Source organism: Platalea leucorodia (genome assembly GCF_965183815.1).
Source record: "Platalea leucorodia genome assembly, chromosome: 21".
Lineage (NCBI taxonomy): Eukaryota > Metazoa > Chordata > Aves > Pelecaniformes > Threskiornithidae > Platalea > Platalea leucorodia.
Window position 1 is genome coordinate 2,311,049 of NC_138843.1, and position 19,199 is coordinate 2,330,247.

The following is a 19,199-nucleotide window of genomic DNA, read 5'->3' on the forward strand; positions in this document are numbered from 1 at the left end:
ATAACGAGATCTCTGTCCTGTGAAGCAGCAGCTGGCCCGAGTGCAAGCTGCCTGCCGTCTGGAGGAGGCACTCGGGCAGGTCGTTCAGCAGGGGTGACCTTTTGGGAGGGCCTGTTGGCATTTTTCAGGTGCATCTCATTATCCCAGAGCCGCCTTAACGGCGTCAGGTGCCGAGGCCCAGGTGTGGGGCAGGGGGGAGGCACCCGATGGCTTCGCGGGGAAGGGACGGATCTGCTGCTGCTGGGAGGCTTTGCTGAGAGGTATGGAAAAAAGAAAGGTCTGGAAAAATGTTTCTCTTTGCACCTCAGATGAAAAGAGGCTGAAGGGGGAACGTTTAGTCGGGCATTATGAACGCGGAGAGCTGTAGGAGCTCTGTGGCGTTGGGCAGCCTTGCCAAGGCGCTGGGGGTAGCGTCCAGCCCCCAGGGCCGCCCGAAGGCGCAGCCTGGCAGGCCCGGCGCTCTCCCGCTCCTCTGTCATCGGCTGTCACCTCTTGATCCCCGAACATCAGCGTTTGTCTCCGGTCCCGGCTACGGGAGCGGCTCCAGCCCCTCGTCACGGCTCGTCCTCCAGGAGAGCGCTCGCGTTGTTGCTGCTTTCTTTTTTTGTGTGTGTGTGTGTGTGTGTGTCAGAAGCTGTGCCATCGCTTCATTCGGCGACTCCCCGGGCTGGTGAACCGGCCCCTAACGAGCCCCTGGCCCGCCCCGGGCTGGTGAACCGGCCCCTAACGAGCCACCGGCCCGCTCGGGGCTGATGAACCGGTCCCTAACGAGCCGCTGCTCCGTTCCGTGCTAAGGAGCCGGCCCCCAACGAGCCCCCGGCCCCCAAGGAGCCGCCGGGCACGCTGCCCTGGCCCCGGCGGGGGCGAGAGGCTCCGCCAAGCCGCAGACCTCGCTCCGCAGCGGGGGCGAGCGGAGCCCGAAGGGGCCGGGCCGTGCGGGGCGGGGGGGGGGAGCGGCTCTTAGGGCCCGGTGAGGGCGGGGAGCGGAGTCCCGTCCCCGTCCCGCCCCGTGCGGAGCCTGCGCGGAGCCGGCGGGCAGCGGCGGGGCCATGGGCGGGCAGCGGTGAGCGCCATGCCGCCGCCCGAGCCCATGCCCGGCTACGGGCAGCTGCTCCGGCGAGGCTACGGCAGCTTGGCCGAGGCCGTGCGGGGCTGCGGGGACTGCGGCTGGGAGCTGTCGCGGAGGACCTGGGCCGAGAACGCGCAGCTGGGCTGGGGCGAGGTGCTGCTCTGCGGGCTCTGCGCCCTGGGATGGACCGCGCTGCGCCGCGCCGCCGCCCGCCGCCTCTTTCGGGTCAGTGCCCGTCCCCGGGGGGGCACCGGGGACCCCCGCTGCACCGGGGGGCTCGGGGCCGCGTCCCGGGGCGGGGGGGGGGTCGCTGCATGGGGAAGCGGGGGCTCCCTGGGGGGGGGGGGGGGGGAGCTGCGGGAGAGGGGCTGCAGCCCCGAGCATCCCCGCTGCACGGGAGGGCTCCCCCCCGCCGCCCCGGCCCCCTTAGCCGCAGCCCGGGAGGCTCTGGGGCTTCTTTCTTGCACGGGGGAAGGAGAGGACCGTATTTTTGCGTGTCATCCGTGGTTTGCGTGAAAAAACGTCCTTCGCCGCGTTCCCTCCCCGGTGCGGCGGTGGAGGGGAGGGCGCGGGGACGCTGCGGCGCCGGGGGCTGCGGGGCTGCCGGCATCCCGCCCGCCCAGCCTCCGAAGGCGTTTGCTGGCCCTTCTCCCCCCCTTGTTTATGCAGCACCTGGTCAGGGCCAGGAGGAGCAGGACGTCCCCGAGCGCGAAGAATGGCTCTGCTTAATTTCTTGCTGTGAAAAGCGTATGTAACGAAATGAGACCTCCCCTCTCCTTCTGATGGCTCAGTCCCAGCAGAGGCGATTTCTTCCCCGCCGCTTTCCTAGAGAGATGCCGTGCGCTTTGCTCTGCAGTAACCCTGGCCTTGAGAGGCAGACGCGATGGAGGTGCGGCGTTTTGGGGCCGCAGGGGACACGGAGACGACCCTTTTCTCACCGGCCCACGAGTACGATGGCGCGAGGCCTCGAGGAGCTAGACGAGCCCCTGCGGCTCTTTGCGGCTCCGTGGGACAGGCCTCGTTCCCTGGGTGAATTGCTTCCTTCAGAGGCTGCTTCGCAAATTGAAGACGGCCGCCTTGCCTCCCAGAATCAGGCTATCGGCCGCTACTGCTGTCCTCTCTCTGCCCTATCCGCTGCCGAGCCTGCCTTTAAAGCGGCTCTTCCTTCGCCGTTCAGAGCTGGCTTTGCCGATCTGGTGATGCGAGGTGGATCTTGACCTTGTGCGAGGTTCCAGGCTGAGTCCTCTGGACTCATTTGAAGCTGCTAAAGTGGCGTGTGGGCAAGGAAACCTGCTGGCTTTTCACGCAGGGCTGAATTTCTCCGTGTTCCCTGCACCCCTGCCTGCCTGTGGCTGCCGATGGGCAGCGCGCGGCGCCTGGGAGCTCTGGGATTGGGTTGAACCAGGTTGGAGGTAACCCTCGGTCTGTCGTAACAAACCGGAGGTAATTTCCTCTGTGCTCTGGTTTCCCTTGTGTAAGCTCGCCTTTACGGAGCGAGTGGCGATCGGAGCGTGAAAAAGGCTCTTCGTGCTGTGGAGTCCGCTCGGTGCCCTCGGACGATGCTTGGCAGCTTGTACGAGCGCCGAGGTATCGTTCCTCGGAGAAATGGGTCACGCTTGTAACTGCAGAAGAGCGAGGGGGGTTGATGGGAGCCGGTTCCCGTGGCCGCATCTGCATGTGTTCTGGTGACGGGATGCTGAGCGAAATTGCGAGAGCATCAGTTCTCTCCCAGTGGATGGGTGGAAGGGTAGCAGTAGGGAGAGACCGCTCTCACAGATGTATTTTTAAAGGATCTGAAGCTTTTCTTTGTTTGTTCTGCTGGACTTGCTGTTGGGAAAGCTGGAGGTTGTGGCTTTCCTCTAGAGCCTCTGGCAGTGTTTAGGAAATCGGTTTGTATCGCATGGCCCCTGTACGGGCAGCGGCGGAGTGGGGTCGTTCAGGAGAAAAGCCAGGGCGAAAGTCGACCTCCTCTCCCACCCTGGGAGGAAGCTTCCCCGGGCTCAGGACTCCGCGCTTCCCAGCGCAGGCTCGGAGAGCATCCTTCCTCGTTTCAAATCTCTTCGTGTTCCCTGCAAGAACTGAAACGCTCACGGTTATAAAATGAATCCGCTCGGTGTCTGGAGAATGCTGCCTTCCTGTATATTATTTGTCAATAATAAATCTTGCCGCTTGGATTGTGATTCTCGGCACCTGAAGAGGAACTGACTCTTACCACAAGGCCTTGAAGCCCGGAGCGCAACGTGCGCCTTACTTAGCTCTGGCTGTGACCGCTCCTCTGAGAAACGGGTGCGTTAAAGCCGTACACCTCTTCCTGTGCTCTCTGCATGGCCCCCTTCTTAATCTGCGGGATCGAGAGAAGAGGAGGTAGGCTCCTCGCTCTCTTCTGGGACCACAGCAGCATTTACCCTGCAACATCTTTGACCCAAAAGCTCTCGCAGTTGGGTTGAAGAAGCGGTGAAGGTTGTGCCTGTGATGGGAAGGGTTTGGTTGGGATTTGAAAGTGTGGACGTTCACCCGTTACAACGGCTGGGTCGGTGCCTCTGCATTAGACGTGGTTTTCCCGTCATCCTGGGAGCAAAGATAACTTTTGGCCCGTTGCCTCTTCTTCACAGGATCCTCACTTGGTGCAAGTATGGAAAGGAGTTGTTTTGGCGTAGGACAGATCCCAGTTAGCTGAGCAAACGTGGATTACTAGGTAGGGAAAGACCCCCCAAAGTCAGCTCTGCCGGGGGCGCAGGCATCCCGGCGGAGGCCTGGGGGACGCACCCGTCCTCCCCGGGGTCTGGCCCGAGTCTCTGCTCTTTGTCTCGTTGACTTCTGGGGGCACAAACTTGAGCGATACTTGGGGCGCGTCTGATTGTACGAGCTCACTGGGGCTGCAGACCACCTTCAGAAATGAAGACCAAGCCAGTTCTAGGCAAGCGTTCCCGTCCCTCGAAGCCTCCTCGGTTTGCGTGCCCCTGTCCTCCTGCCGCGGTTAGCGTCTGAGCTCCGTCGGTCCCCGAAAGCCACCGTCCTTGGCGTGTCCCCTGCGCGGAGAGCGGCTGCAGCCAGGCTCTGAGGAGTCTGATTAAAAACCAGCAACCTGAGCATCTCTGCGTTAGTTAAACAGCCTGGAGGGCAGCTGAGCCCAGCAGTGCCGAAGCCAAGCGCCGCTGGAATAGGACCAGGCAGCTCCGCCTGGGAAAGGCTTGGTGAAGCGCCTGGAGCTCAGCAGGCCTGTGCTAGCAGGCTCCCAAGCAGGTCTTGAGCAGTAGGGCAGTGAACGTGAATAGATAAAACAAAGAGCGCACCTGCATTCACGCACAAAGATGATCCGGAATAGCGGTGGCAAGCCGAGGCAGACGCTTGCGGCCCTAAACTACCCTGAGCCATCTTTGCTGATGGGAGTTAAAGTCCCTGAAGTCAGCTAAGTGTAAGTCCGTCAGCGAGCAAAACCCATTCTGTCTAAAAGCTGCCTCTGAGTCCGGTGATGTTCGCCAGGTATCACCTCCGTCCTTAACGGCTGCCTTTTCTCTGCAATGGGCAAACGTGTTCCGGTTTTGGCCCAGACACCGGCCAGCTTGCGATCTTAGCGGTGTCAAAATCTGTAGGGCGTTGCAGTGTCCTCTGCAAGGAAAAGTGTTGTGTAAATAGAAAAATGTCCTCTGGAAAGCAGGGTTTCTAGGTGAGGGATGCGCTACAGCCCCAGGAAGGATGTGGAAGCTGGAAAGCAAGAGTCCTTATTATCCCTTTCAGTGATTTATTCAATTTTTTTCCACCCTACAGTATTGTCAAGACTTGTTTTTCCAAGCCCCAGCGCTGGGCACGAGACCTGGGGGGGGGAATTATCACTGTCCCGAAGACCCGGCACCCAACGCAGCCTCTGCCGCGAGCCGGGGGTGGGAGCAGGCTCTGCCGCACCGCCGTTTCCTCGGCTCTGCCCGCTGTTGGAAGCACAAACCCTGGAAACCGGAGGGGAGAAAGCCACAACAATGGGTCTTTTCTTCACCCCCGGGGACCGAAGCCGCGCTGGAGCGGGGGCCGCTCTCCCTGGGCCGCTGTGTCAGCAGTCAGGCATGAGGAGGTTATTCAGCCCCCGCAGCACCCCGTGGGCAGCTGTGTCTTGTCTTCAAAGAGTGTCTTCTATTGCTTTTCTCTCTTAGGGGCAAATTTTACTGCTTGCAGAGGAACCGAGGAAGAAATAACGTCTGTTGGTTTGTTGCTATTGTCATAGCGCCTTTTTCTACATGTTTATCTGGAAAATGTTGCCCGGAGCCTAATGCGGCCGCCTGGTGTCTTAGCCGCTGTGCGGGCAGAGAAACCGAGGCACCGAGCAGCTCCGTGCTTGGCGTGGGGATGGAGCAACGAGAGCGGGGGCTCTTGACACTGTCCTCAGTTTATTCGCCTTTCCCGGGGTGACAGCTATGGCCCTCGGGTCCACAGGCTCCCGGAGACTCATTTCTTCAGGTGTGGAGAACGGTGATGTTTTACTGGGTCTTTCCTTCTGCAGGCTCCGTGCCCCGTCCCTGACGCGGCAGGGGGTGGCAGCCGGTCCGGGAGCGGCGTGCAGGCTGGGGACGGAGGGGACGTAGCCCCTTGGGGAGGAAAGGCACCGTCGCAGCTCTGCGAAGCCTCGCACCGGGCTGCGGGGAGCTGTGCCACCGCTGCGGAAGGGGCAGTAGCTGTTGGTTGCGGCCAGGTTTTGAATTGGAGCTCTGCTTGCTCATCATTATCATCGGCATTGAGTAAAAGCTGATGTAAAGCTGCCAGTTCCCTGGGCTGGGGATGCTCCGTGCCAGCCATTCCTTTGTGTTCCTCTGGGGAACTCGTCGTGCCCAGAAGCCAGACGGGGCATGGCTGGGGTTGGGCCAAGCCCTCCTCTCCAGGCTGGGGAGGTGGCAGAGGCGATGGGGGCGGCCTGGGGGATACAATTCCTCTGTAACAAGCCTCAATTCATAACCCATCACTGCAAGCCTGGCAGGTTGCTGGGAGGACTCGCGTCCTGCTGCTTTAGCTGCTTGTAGATTCAGGGGGACTGGCTGCTTTCCTCTGGTGCTGGAGGCTGTAAAAAGGGAGAGAGCATGTGTTTGCTTTTTGCTACGAGTATTTTTTTGACACTTCAGCAGAGCTGTGGGCAGCGACAGTTTCCATTCGGTTTCTCTTTCCAGCTCCAAACCGCTCGTGCAGCGTGCTCTCGCCCACAGCTTTGCTCCTTCCCCCCCCCCCCGGCCCCCCAGGTTGCGCAGGGCGGTGCTGCGGGGGAGCAGTCACGTCCCTCGGACCGCTCGATTTTACAAACGAGTGAATCAGAAGATGCCTGCGAAGGTTTGCGTGGGGGTGAGGAGGAGGAGGGAGGAAGAGCCGGTCGCCCTTTAAGCGAAGCCTCATTACATCACTTGCCAAGAGCCTTGGGCTCTTTCAGCCGGAGCCAGATCCCCCGTTCCGGCCGCAGCACCCGTCACCCCTAGCAACAGGCATCTCTGCGCCGTTGCCGTGGGAACGGCAGCCGGGTAGCGGGAGGACATCCCCCACCTTGTGCATCTCCCACCCCGGGGAGCGGGCAGATGTGCCTCCTGCCTGCTGCGGGCTGCCCTGCGCCTCTCCTGGGCTTGCGCTCCCCTGGGCGAGCGGCCCGGGTTTTGGCGGGGCCTCCCCGGGGACGCTGATTTGTGCCCCTGGGTGGGGCGGCGATCTGGGAGATGCTGGTTCTCCGATCCTTCCCTGTGTCTGCTCCAGAGCCAGCTCCCGTTTCTGTACAGGGTACAGCCTGCGATGCCCCGCGGCTATTAAAGCAGGAGGAGGGCTCTCTCCGGGACTTGTCATTAACCATATAGGCAGCGAGGGCTAAAACCTCCCTGGGCGTTAGCCCCCGCAAGCTGGAGCAGAGCAGTCCTTCCCTGGCTTTTGCTTTTGCTCCAGACTGGGAGCTGCTGCCATGCCTGCGGCGGGCTGTTCCTCAGGCCGTGGCTGCGGGCTCACGGTGGCAATTTGCTGCGCTGCTGCCCTCTCTGCCGAGGGTCCGAGGGTCCATGAAATGCAGCTCGTCTCAGTGGTTTGTGCCTGCCCCGTGGGTCGTGGCCCTTGCCATCAGCTCTGCCCGCCTGGGGTGGAAACGTGGCGTCGTTCCCCCTTTGCCGGTAGGGAGCTGAGGCGCAGAGAAGCAGCGAAATGACTCGGCTGGTGATGGGCAGCAAGGCTGCAGCGGGGATTTGAGGCTGAGCTCAGCATCCTAAATTCAGCCCCAGCTGAGGAGGGCAGGAGAGGCCGGGGGCTCTGCAGCTCGCTGTCGCGGTAGCGTGGCGAGCCGTCCCCATATCTGAGCTGCTTCTCTGCTCCGCTGTATGGAGGCACAAATAATTCATGCTTTCTGGGCTCAGGCTTTGTCTCTGCATTATTTATTTACCCTTCAAGCTTCCTCCTCTTTTTCCTGCCGTGGCTCCTGTTGGAAGAAGCCTTGGCAGCAGCGTGTTCCTGGTCTCAACGAGGACGGCCATGCTCTGAATGCGAGATGCGCAGGGGAGGCCAGAGCTCTGCCTCTCGAGCTGGAGGGGCCAGGGACAACTTGGCAGAGCTTTGTGGGGCTGGTGCTTCCAGGTCTGACCAGTGCTGGGAAATCCAGAGCTTAGAACAAAGCACTTTTAGGCTGGGACAATGCTTGGAGTGGAGTCCTTTGAAAATCTGATGCAGAGAGGGGCTAAAAGCCAGACCAGCCACTGCCTGGGGACAGCTGGGGCCTTAATATAGCCTTTGAGCATCGAGGAGCTGAGCGCCGGCTGCAGAAAGTGCTGACCTGGGGCAGGGTACGGTTACTTTGCAGGCATTTTGTTTTCATCTCGAGCTTATCTGGCCTCTCCCCGGGGAGCTCTCAGCCGGGGGCCTTTGGGTGTTATCTCTGTTTCAGGCAGTGATGATTCCCTCTGGACCTTGAGCAACGCTCCCCGGCGTTGACTGCTCCCCTGCAGCCACGGCCAGGGCTGCGGAGGTTGGCCAGGCTGATATGGCTCTGTCACTCGTGAGGAGAAGCAGAAACGGTGCCTGGTGTTGCTCAGCTGCCACGGAGGGAAAACATCCGTGCCCGGAGCCCCGGCCGAGCTAAGGGCACCCTCGGCGCGCAGCATCGCTCGCGCTCCGGCACGCGGTCGAAGATGAAGGGTAGCATCAGCTGCTCCATTTTACTCCTGGGGAGCTGAGGCTGTTTGATGCCGGGGCTTTGCTTTGACTGTGATTCCCAAGTCGTCCCTGGCCTCGGTGGCCCAGCTCTCTCGCTGCCGCAGAGCGCGAGTGGCGGGAGAGCTGGGTGGAACTCATCGTCCTCGGGAGCGCGGGGGACTCGGGGTGAGAAAGTTTCGTTCTGATTAGCGTGAGCCATCTGCAGAGCTGCTCATCCTCCCTTCCCTCACTCTGGCCATATTTGGGGAGGCTTTGCCTCCTATTTCTGAGTCCCGACCGGTGGGAGGGGTGCCGCAAACCACAGCGGCGGAAAACCAGCAGCGTTGCAGTGCTGGTCAGCTGCTGGGAATGTGGGTGAGCATGAGTAGGTGTGAGAGAGCGAGAGGACCCAGTGCCCCAGCTTTCCTGACTCGCTGCCTGCAAAGCTGGCCCCCGCCGGCGCTGGTTGTGCAGGCAGGGGAGTCCCGTGCCCCCTGGCTGGGGAGCAGCGGCTGCCTGTTTAGGGCTCTGGAAAGCCTTTGCTTCCTCAGTTGAAAGGCTCTTTTCTGGGAGTTGGCAGTGCTGCAAGGTCCGTATGCACAGGATGGTATTGTTACAGCTTCCTCTTCTGGGTTTCCTTGTGCAGATAGGACTTGATTTTTATTTTATTAGTTATTGACTCTGTTCTGCAAAAGCCAGCTGTGGTCGGTCCCGCTCCTGGAGCGAGGGTGATGGAGCGGTGCCCAGGCTGTGGGACGCGTGCCCTCGGCTTCTGCCTTCTCCGCGGGGCTCTGCTTTCGCAGCTTTCCAGAGCGGCCGGGGCTGAGTGGAAGCATCTCTAGCCTCCTCTTTATCCCTGCTCCAGGCTCTCGCTACAGCCTCTTTGACCTCCTCATTCGTGCTGTAAAGAAGGTCAAAAAAATGGGGGTTGCGACCCTGGTTTTGCCCTGTCGGGCAGTGCACGCAGCATGCGGTGCTGGAGTCTCTTGGGGGTTTGGTGAGCCCTGCCCTGGCTCCCCAGCGCCTGTCCTTGCCCTGCATGCCGACACTTCTCCCCTTTCCTCGCAGCCCTTCGGGGAGTGGTGCAACTTGCAGCCGAAAGATGCTGCCAAGATGCCTGAGAGTGCCTGGAAGCTGCTTTTCTACACCTTATCCTGGTCGTATGGCATCTACCTGCTCTTCTTCACCGACTACCCCTTCTTCTACGACCCACCGTCTGTCTTTTACGGTACAGTAAGAACCAGGGAGAAGCGGGCATGGATTAGCATGTCCAGGTTCATAGGACGTCTGGGTTGAACAAGGGAACTGGAGTTGGGGTGAGCGAAACAGAAGACTGAACACCTAAATTGCCTTTTCTGTGATGCTGTGGGCACAGCAAGGGCACAAGAGGCTGTGTCCCTTCATTTCGTTACGGAGAGAGTCACCTAGTGGCTATTGGGGAGAGCAGGGGCTGGGCTGGGGCAGCTATGGAGGGGAACGGGATTGAGGGTAAAGCAGGAGAGAAGCAAATCAAGGTTTCTCCCTTAGATCTAGGAGAGGGAGTGGGTCTAACGCCACAGGCAGAGTTTGGGAGCCAGGATACCTGGGTTCTCTTCCAGCCTTTGCCTCCTTTGCATCTGCGAGGTTCTGAGTGGGAGCACCTGAGCCCAGCAAAGCGCTGGGGCGGCTCCGGCTGCTGCTTGCTCCCCGCTCTTTGCGCTCCTGCCCCTCTGCTGCTGCTGGAAGCTCTGTGCTCGGGGTTCACCCAGGTGTCTTTGTCCCACCCCAGACTGGAAGAAGGGCATGGACGTGCCCACGGACATCGCCATCGCCTACCTGTTGCAGTGCAGCTTCTACGGGCACTCCATCTATGCCACCGCTTACATGGACACGTGGCGCAAGGACTCCGTTGTCATGCTTCTCCACCATGTGGTCACGCTGACCCTCATAGCCTTCTCCTACGCTTTCAGGTGAGGTCCCTGGCCGTGGCACTGCCCCTCTGCAAGGTGCCCGGGCCAGCCTTGGGCAGCTACGCCGCAAGAGCTGCAGCCTTTCTGCGCTCATGCGCGTCTCGCAGGCACGTAGCTGGAGGACTCTTGCTGGGTTGGTGTGGATTCTCCCCTGCCTCCCTCACCCTGCCTCCCTGCTCTTGCAGCAATCCCAGTGCTCACGAGCCGTTGCACAGCGCCAGACCCCCCCGCAGCACGTTGCTACGCTGTGCCGTGCCAGCTCTGGTTGTCTGGATTATTCTGTCCGCTCCCGGCGTGATGGACGGTGGGGTGCTGGGTGCTACCATCAACCCGCTGCCCCACACATCTCCCTCCCTGCTCCCCTTTTTCCTACAGGTACCACAACGTGGGCATCCTCGTGCTCTTCCTGCACGACGTCAATGACGTGCAGCTGGAATTCACCAAGCTCAACGTCTATTTCAAGCACCGGGGGGGAGTCTATCATCGCCTCAACGACGTCATCTCCAACATCGGCTGCCTCACCTTCAGCGTCAGCTGGTGAGTTTGTCTGCCTGATCCCACTTCCCACCGGCCTTGCCAGCTTTTGCAATCCCCCCGGTGCCTCGGGGTGCAGCCGGCTGGGTTTGTGTGCCTGGGAACAAGCCCTTTCAAAAACCGTTTGGGAAGAGGTTCCCGGCAGAGCCTGACCCCATGCTGGGCTTGGAATCCTTCTGTAGTCACTTTGCCGTCTGTCACCACAGAAGTGCCTGTGAAATCTCGCTTGCAGCATGACAAATGACCCCAGGGGAGGAGGACCTGTTTCCATTTTCCCACTCGCTTGGTTTTAGCAGCAAGAAGCACTTTTGCAAGAAGGAAGCAGGACGTAGGGCTGCCCCAGATTCCAGGCTTGCTATTCCTCTTGGGGCAAGGCAGGAGAAAAAAAAGATGAAGAATAGAGATGGGGAGCTCGCAGGTTGTCGCTCCTCCTTTGTCTCCTTCCTCCCTCTCCACGGGCTGCTCTGAAAAGCAGGGGTGGCAACAAGAGCCCGCAATTGGAGGGGAGGAGAGCAGCGAAGGTTTTTAGTGATAAACTAGGGATGCGCAGGACTGAGAAAACCTTCCAGCTGTAGTCCCCTCCTGTCCCCCATCCAGCTGAGATAATCTGCAGTGTAGACCCGCCTCTCTACCCTGCGAAAGCCCTTTCTCTGCCCTACCTCCGGTGCCAAGCCTTTTCTGCCCACAGACATTGCGTTCTCCCTTCGGTAGCTGCCCCTTCACGGGGTCCGGGTGAAGTCCTGCCTGGAGCCGGACCTGTAAACCCGAGCCAGAAGCCAAGAGCAGGGACTGCACGGGGAGCTGGCGAGGGCTGCCTGGAGGCAGGCGTTGTGCTGGGGGAGCTGCGCTGGCTCTCGCGCCTCCCCCGGGATCCCCGGGGGCCCTTCAACCACCCTGCTCCCTCTGCCCTGGCAGGTTCTGGTTCCGTCTCTACTGGTTTCCCCTCAAGGTGCTCTACGCCACTTGCTACTCCAGCCTCCAGTCGGTCCCTAATATCCCCTTCTACTTCTTCTTCAATGCTCTGCTCCTTGTCCTCACTCTGATGAACATCTACTGGTTCCTGGTGAGTAGGGGGAGCTCAGCAACCCCTACGCTAGCTTCTCCCTCTTCTGCCGCTCCCGCGCCTGCTGCCTGCCCGTCCCGGGGGCAGCTGGGGGACTGCGGGGATGGGGAGGCTGCGGGGGGCCGAGGGATGGCTGGGAGGGGAGGAGGGAATCCCGTGTCAGTGCCCGGGGGCTCCTCTGCGCTGGAATTCAGACTGTCTCGCACCCGGGGATCCACAGGGAGGGAGCGATACCAGCCGCTGGGGCAGGCTGGACCTCGGTACGGGTGTAAATGCTCTGGCAGCCCCTGAAGCTTTGGGGAGGGGGTGAAAAGGGTGGACGTGGAGGGCTCACGCCAGCAAGCTCAACCCTGAGCAGAGCTGGGTAGCATCCGAGTTCGTCATCCTGTGGGGATGAAATGAGTTAAGGGTAGTTGCCGGAGCGCTGCCTCCCACTGCTGCAGGTCATCAGCCACATCCCAGGGCTTTGGCCGCCCCGGTGGGATCTGCCCTGCCCTTCCTGGGGTGGAGGACAGCGGAGAAAGGTCCCAGTTAGCAAACGGGAGTGAGTAGGTGAGGTGGAGCAGCTCTGAGCCTTGGGGTTTGTGGCTGACGGCGTCTCTCCTCCCACAGTACATCGTCCTGTTTGTGGCCAAGGTGCTGATGGGGCAGATGCAAGAGGTGAACGATGTGCGTGAGTACGACGTGGAGGACAGCAAGAAAACCACAACCACCAAGAAGAAAGAGGCTGGACTCCAGCTGCCCAATGCTCTGAAAGAAGGGTATGTGGGGGGGGTTACACACATGCACAGCGTCTGTGGGCTGGGGAAGGGGTGCTGGCAGGCCTCCCAGGGCTCTGGAGCCACTGTCAAAGGGTTCACCACGGGGCTGGAAAACAGGCGAGCAGCAGGATGCCTTGACACAGAGTACAAAACATTGCTGCAAGTATCGGGAAGGAGTTTGTCTGTCCACGCCTAGGCATTGTGGTGTGTCCATCCATCTTTCTGTCCCATGGATCCTCACCCCCCCTTCCCCTGCTCGCCGGGCAGGACTGGCTCTTTGCTTGAGGCTGTTCTCTCTGAGCAGCATCTGTGCTTCGTGTGGCGAGCCCGAAGTCTGGCGGGATGCTGGATCCCACAGAGCAGGTCTGCCTGACTGGGGACAAGTTGTCTGCGGGGGCCTGTTGAGACAGGTCCGACCTCAGCAGTGATTTGTGAAAGTAAGAGAGGGAGAGCCTGCGCGGAGACGGAGGCTCACTGTCTGCTGTGCTCTTTTACAGGATGCACCTGAAGAATGGACTTGTGAAAGACAAGCGGTTATAAGGGAAGCGTGGCTGCTGCAGCCTGGGCAGCCTGGCTGGATCTGGGGACTGACCCAGGACCCTACGCTCAAACCCAGCAAACGAAAGGCACAAGGAGAACTTCATCCCCGATACCCCTTCATCCCCTGCCCGGAGCCGGGGAAGAGATGCCGCTGGCAGGATCAGGCCCCTCCTGGGGCTTGCCTGTGACCAGGCTTCACCTGATGCTGATGTGCTTTCCGTAGCCAGTCCGTGCCGGTTCAGTTAAGAGGCTGGTGGCTTTGTGGTCCAGGTAGGATTTGGAGCTGGCTTTAGGTCCCCTGGTGTTTCTTCTGTCACTCCGTCCCTCGGCTATTCTCAGTCCCTTTGGGATTTCCCCTCTCTTCATTGTTGGACCTTCCCACCGACCCTGCCTCAGCCGCCCTGAAGGGTCCTCTGACCCAGCGTCAAACTGGGGAGGGCAACGTCCTCTCCTCCGTTGGCATCGCCGGCCCAGGCAAGGGGAGCCCAAAGCCAGCTCTTCCCTAGCCAAGCGATGCAGCGCACCTCTGAGCCTTCCTCCTCGGGAGGGGTGACGAATACAGAGCTGCCCACGGATATCTGGAGGCGCAGCGCAGTTCCCATGTGCAGATCTGCCTGGAAACCCAGCCCTGGAGCATTATTCCAGCCTCCTGCCCTGCTGGATGAGGGCCAGGAGATTTAATTTGCTTAAAAAGCCTATGTAAGTCTTATAGTCGCTTAAAAAGCCAGTCCCAGTCCTGCAGGGTCCCCTGATGAGGGGTCTCTAGGCTCTCACCCAGTCATGTCTGCTTGCTCAAGTAAAGGACAAATAGTTTCTGCTCCCTGTGCTGGTTTTCCAGGCAGCGCCGGCCCTGCGCCTCGCAGGGTCCCCGAGGCTGGGCCGTGGCCTCTCTGCTGCGAAGCCCTCCGGGTTTTACAGCCCCTCAGCCCGAGGCTGTCCCCCGCTCTCCTCTCGCGGGGCCAGGACCCGCAGCTCCTGTGCTCCCCGGGAAGCGGAGCTCCCTCCCCGCCAGGGACAGCAGGCGGTGGAGGGGGATCCGGGGCATTAATTCCAGGCATCGGAGAATGGTTACTTGTTTTGTTTTGTTTTTTTTTTTTCCTTTTGTTTTTGGGCTGTCGTATTGATTCAACGCCAGGCGCATTGTGCGAGCCACAGGGAAAGTTCCTCGGTAAACAGAAAGCAAAATGTGACTTGGGCTGACGGAAACAGTCCCAAGCTGCGTCGGGATCCGTCGCCTTCTCGCTTGTCATCGCCTAGCAGGGTTTCGGAGGGGTGCATCTCCGTGCTTTAGTTCCTTGGCTTTCAAGCGGGAGTTGCAGGAAGGAGGAAACGAAGGGAACCAACATCCCAGGCCCCTTTCTGCTCGGTCGTAGCAGAGCTGGGGCAGCGACGGTGCCGGGCTGGGGCAACGGCGGGACCTAGGCAGCACGTGAATTTTATCGTACCGGCTTGCTCAGGCTTCAGCATTCAGCTGGGTGACTCGGTGGTGTGCGTAACATCAGGTGTGCTGCCTGCAGTTTTGCTCTGATGGCTAGAGAGGGGCTGTGCAAACGGGGGGGCCCCGGGGCTCCCTCTGCCTGGCTGGGGCAGGGACCCCGCGCCGGGGGTGGGTGCCGGGGGTGGGTGCTGATGGTTTTTGGTGCTGATGGTTTTTGGTGCTGGCCCCGGGGCTGCGTGGCTTGTGGGCAGGGCGGTGCGTGCGGCAGGGAGCTGAAGCGAGAGTTTGATGATTTGGTGTGCTGGAAGTTGACGGCCTTGAGAGAGAAGTGTTGGATGCTGTGATTGAAAAAAGAAAAAGCTGATTTGGGAGGAGGGAGCGAGAGGAGACCCTGGTCCGTGTCTCCTCCTGGATCTGGGTGGGATGTCCGCAGCGGATGGAGCAGTGCTCGGCTTGCAGGCGGATTTGTGCGGGGAAGAGCAGCCTCTTCCCTGCCACCAAGGACTTTGCTGTTGGACCTCGATGGTGTGGAGATGTGGGAGAGATTGTAGGAGCTCTGAGGCTGCGCAGCCTCAAAGGGTTAACAGGTCCTCGGGGAGCCTGGAGGGACCGTTCACACTCCCTGCCCAATCCTGGGAATCCCTCCGTGCTAATTAAGCACTAACCAGATCAAAGGCTCCAATCAGGCTATCAACACCCCCCTGGCCCCTGTCTTCAGGTCCCCGGCCCAGGCTGCTCTTTGTCTGCGGGAAGGAGAGCAAAGCAATGTGGCTTCTCCCCACGCACGCCAGCTTTAGAGCTGGCCTTGCCTGCGCTCTCCTTAGCGTGGTTCTGGGGATGGAGTTAAGCTTGCAGGAAAGTTTGCTGTTAAAATCCTTGGGTTTGAGCACCAAGCCCAGCCCGAAAACCCCCGTTCCTGTGCCGTCTGTGCTCTGGAGGATCTTCCAGAAGAGAAAGATGCTGCCTTCTACAAACAAAGACCTGGCGGATGCTTGTAGGGTGGAGGAATTTAATGTCCCTGGGAACATCATCCGTGTCTTCGCTGACCAAGGTACAGAAACGCCGTGGTTTGGGTCCTGCCTTTTGGAAGCCCCTCTGATCTCTGGGCTGGGAGACTTGGCTCCCGTCCTTCCTTTTCTGTCTGTTGGGTGTAGGTAGGAGAGGCTGGCGGAGGACAGGGCAGGGGCCAGGTCTCCAGGAGAAATCACTGCTGTGTAAACTCTGGGCCCTTTGGATGTTGTAGATAATTATTTCGTTTAGAAATGAGTCAGTAGGCAAGGCAGCTGTGTAAGGCTCTGTCCTGGAGTCAGCTAGCGCAGTCCAGGGACGCCGGTGTGATCGCAGGCGACCCACCAGGCTCGCGGTGGTGGAGGTGACTGTGGTAGAGGTGGCTGTGGGCGCAGCGAGCGAGACCAGCACCCAGCTTCGGGTGGGACGGGATGCTCGGCCATTTGGCTGTGTCCCCCCCCCTCCTTTTTGTCCCCATGCCTCCGGCCGGCCACACGGCACATCTGGCTGCTTCAGCCTGTGGCCCCTCTGAGCCGTTCTCAGTTACGTGGGGCGTGTTTGGTCGGTGTCCTCTAGGTCTTGAGACGCCACGGAGCTCGTCTTTCTTGTGGTTCCAGGTTTCCAGTGGAAACCTAGGGCTGGCTAAAAGGGGCAGCTTACTGGCTCCTGAAGTTTGCTGCTATTTGCCCTCCTTTCCCCTCCATCCCAAACAGCTGGCACCCACAACAACCCCCCTGTCCTGGGGGGAGATATTTACAGCTGGGGAAAAATAATGCACCGAGACGTTGAGTAGCATCTGGAGGAGATGCTGGAATGGCTGTAGCATCCCCGTGCCGCAGGCTGGAGCCCAGGCTAGCGTTTGTGCCTCCAGACCTTTCTGATGGCCGTGCCGTTGGGCCGATAGCCCCTACTGCAGCCTTATCATCTCGATCCAACGACTGCGGGCATGCTTGGCTGCCTGCCTCTGTCAGCCCCATCTTCCTCTTGCTGTGCAGCCAAGAGCTTAAATTGGAGCACAGGGAGGCTGATCCTCAGTGTAACAAGGGTTCAACCACCACCGCCTCTATTTCTCCTTCTTTGTCAGGCCACTTCATTCATAACGGGCAGCCCCAGAGGTTGCTGTGTCTGCAGAAGCGGCTGTACTTCAACCTCTCGGTGCTGGAGGAGGGCGAGCGCTTGACGATGGCTCAGCTAGAGATCAAATTCAGCCACAACTCCTACCACGCCTCCAGCCAGGGGCAGGTTTTTGAGCTGAGGCTCTACCAAACCTCCCAGATGTCCCTGCGGGGGATGTCCTCCCACGAGCACGGCCGAAAGCTGCTGGTGGAGCAGTCCTTCGCCCAGCTGCACAAGTCTCTCCTCTTCAACCTGAGCGGGGTGGCGAAGGACTGGAGGACGTACAGCAGGAATCTGGGCTTGATCCTGGAGATCTCGGTGAGCGGCGGCGATGGTGCATCATCCCCGGCGAGCGGGGAGCCGCAGAGCCTCTGTGCCAGCATCGACGCCTTCCTGGACACCTCTCTCCTGGTGGTGACCCTCAGCCAGCAGCAGTGCAAGGCTGCCAGGAAGAGGAGAAGCGCTCACTACGCCCCTGTCACTCCCAGCAACCTCTGCAAGCCCAGGCGGCTTTACATCAGCTTCAGCGACGTTGGCTGGGAGAACTGGATCATCGCCCCGCAGGGCTACATGGCCAATTACTGCCTGGGTGAGTGCCCCTTTCCCCTGACGGCGGAGCTGAACAGCACCAACCACGCCATCCTCCAAACCATGGTGCACTCGCTGGACCCCGAGGGGACCCCCCAGCCCTGCTGCGTCCCCGTCAGGCTCTCCCCGATCTCCATCCTCTACTACGATAACAACGACAACGTGGTGCTGAGGCACTACGAGGACATGGTGGTGGATGAGTGTGGCTGCAGATAGCGGAGCGGCTGGGGCAGCGTGTGCTGGGGGGGGGGGCTGTCTGAAGTGTTGAATGATTGATGGAATAAATCCAAGTGTGTTAAATCCCCTCTGTGCTGGTGTTCAGGGAGTTTCCCCCTTGGTGCATTGAGTGTCGGAGCTCCCCTGGAGCCGCCCTTCTCCACGTGCGGCCGGGGAGGGGGCCCGGCACCACGGATCGTTACTGGAGTTGTGATTTAGCCATAGCGGGGGGCTCAGCCCTCCCAGCAGCCGCCTGCCGCAGCCTCTTACGGGATTATGATCAAGTCTGATGCTGGTTGTCGATGCTGTTCTCCGCAGACAACGGCGGCACCGGGCTGTGAATCCCAGAGCCCCCTCACGCTTGGCCAAGCTGCTGCTGGTGCCAGCGAGGCACCCGCCTGGGAGCGCAGCGCAGGGCTTGTGCTTTTTTTTGGCGAAATACTGCAGCTCGCTCAGTGCAAAAAGAAATGACTTTTTGTGGTGAAATGCTGCGGTTGGGTCCCTGCTGCCTGGGTGCGGGGTTCGGCTGCAGTGCGGCTGTGCCGGGAGGAGGCGACGCGGTGGCTCCGGTCCCGCTGCAGGAAGAGGTATGGTGTCACGGCACGAGCTGCGGCGCTGCCTGACTGAATCCCTTCCCACGGCGGAGGCAGGGCCTGCGGCGCGCGGGTTTCTCTTTTGTTCTGGGAACGCAGGCCTGAGCTGGTTTTTATGGTGCGGTTGGCGATGGGGCGGCTTGGACGTGGTGCGGAGGTGCTGGGCGGCCGAATGCAGCGGCGGCGGTTTTGTGCGGGGCGGGTTGCTGCGTGACCGAGGAAAGCCAGGGTAAAGCGGGGGCTGTGGTGCCCCGATGCAGAGGTGGGCACGGGGTGGTGCGGGGCAGCCGGGGGTTCCCTCCCGGCCTGCTGGGAGTCAGTATTTAATTTACCTCGTTTGCAAATCGATGAGAGCAGCGTGGTGCGGCCGGTCCCCGGCGGCTGCAGGCCCAGCCTGAACCGCGGCTGGAGCCAGATGGCAGCCGCGCATCAGGCAAGGGCAGCGTTGCAGCCCCCAGACGTCAGGCACCACGGTCACGTGGTTGTGCTTTTTAGGGTTATTTTTGTTTTATTTTTTTTTTAGCTGTTTGGGGTTCTGGTGGCTGCGGCCCCCAGCCCACTGCAGCACCGGGGCCGTGCTCTCCCTGTTTAGCGGCGCGGCGCGGCAGGGATGCAGCTTTGCGCCATCCCCTCCGAGCAGCGGCGATCGCCGCCGGAGGAGCTGCCGCTTTTCTCCCACCTGACGGCAGCTGGAGGTTTACAGCCCGGGCAAAGCTGCAGAGCCGTGCTCCGTATCGCACCCCGGGCTGGGTGCAGCCCCAGCCCTGCCCGCCGAGGCTTTCCTGAGCTCCTGCAGCTTTGCTTTTTTGGGGGGGAACAGAAAAGGAATCTGAGTTAGACTTGAATTTTTTGTCTTTTTTTTTTTCCTTCCTTGTTAAATGTGAACCTGACAACATAGCATAGATTATTTCGTCCGCGTTGTTTTTGTACTGATGCTGTGTTGTCTCCGAGGTCTGATGAAGTATTATTACCCAGCGAAGCTGGGCCTTCTCCCTCCAGGGAAGCACTCAAGGTTTAACCACTGTGGGTTTGCAGAGGAAACGTCTCCCTGGCCCCTGTGACGGTGTTCTTGCTAACACCCCTGAACCGCGTAGCTGAAGGGCAAGGCTGGAGTAGCTCGAGTACTTTAGCTGCGTAGCGTACTAAGGTTTTTCCCACCTAAACGTGTTTCTCGACAGCGCCGTGGACTAGCG

At 60.3% G+C, this 19,199-nt stretch overlaps 2 protein-coding genes across 2 annotated transcripts; both read left to right on the forward strand.

The window, feature by feature from the left end:
• Positions 1-1,072: 1,072 nt before the first annotated feature.
• Positions 1,073-13,681, forward strand: CERS1 (ceramide synthase 1; the record flags this gene model as incomplete). Its single annotated transcript, XM_082331433.1, has 7 exons — positions 1,073-1,294; positions 9,269-9,428; positions 9,969-10,149; positions 10,525-10,686; positions 11,599-11,746; positions 12,359-12,507; positions 13,005-13,681. 7 exons carry the CDS (start codon positions 1,073-1,075, stop codon positions 13,045-13,047), a joined length of 1,065 nt encoding a protein of 354 aa, XP_082187559.1. The 3' UTR covers positions 13,048-13,681.
• A 1,569-nt stretch (positions 13,682-15,250) lies between these two features.
• On the forward strand, positions 15,251-17,413 carry GDF1 (growth differentiation factor 1; the record flags this gene model as incomplete). Its single annotated transcript, XM_082330909.1, has 2 exons — positions 15,251-15,536; positions 16,578-17,413. 2 exons carry the CDS (start codon positions 15,251-15,253, stop codon positions 17,411-17,413), a joined length of 1,122 nt encoding a protein of 373 aa, XP_082187035.1.
• Positions 17,414-19,199: the final 1,786 nt, after the last annotated feature.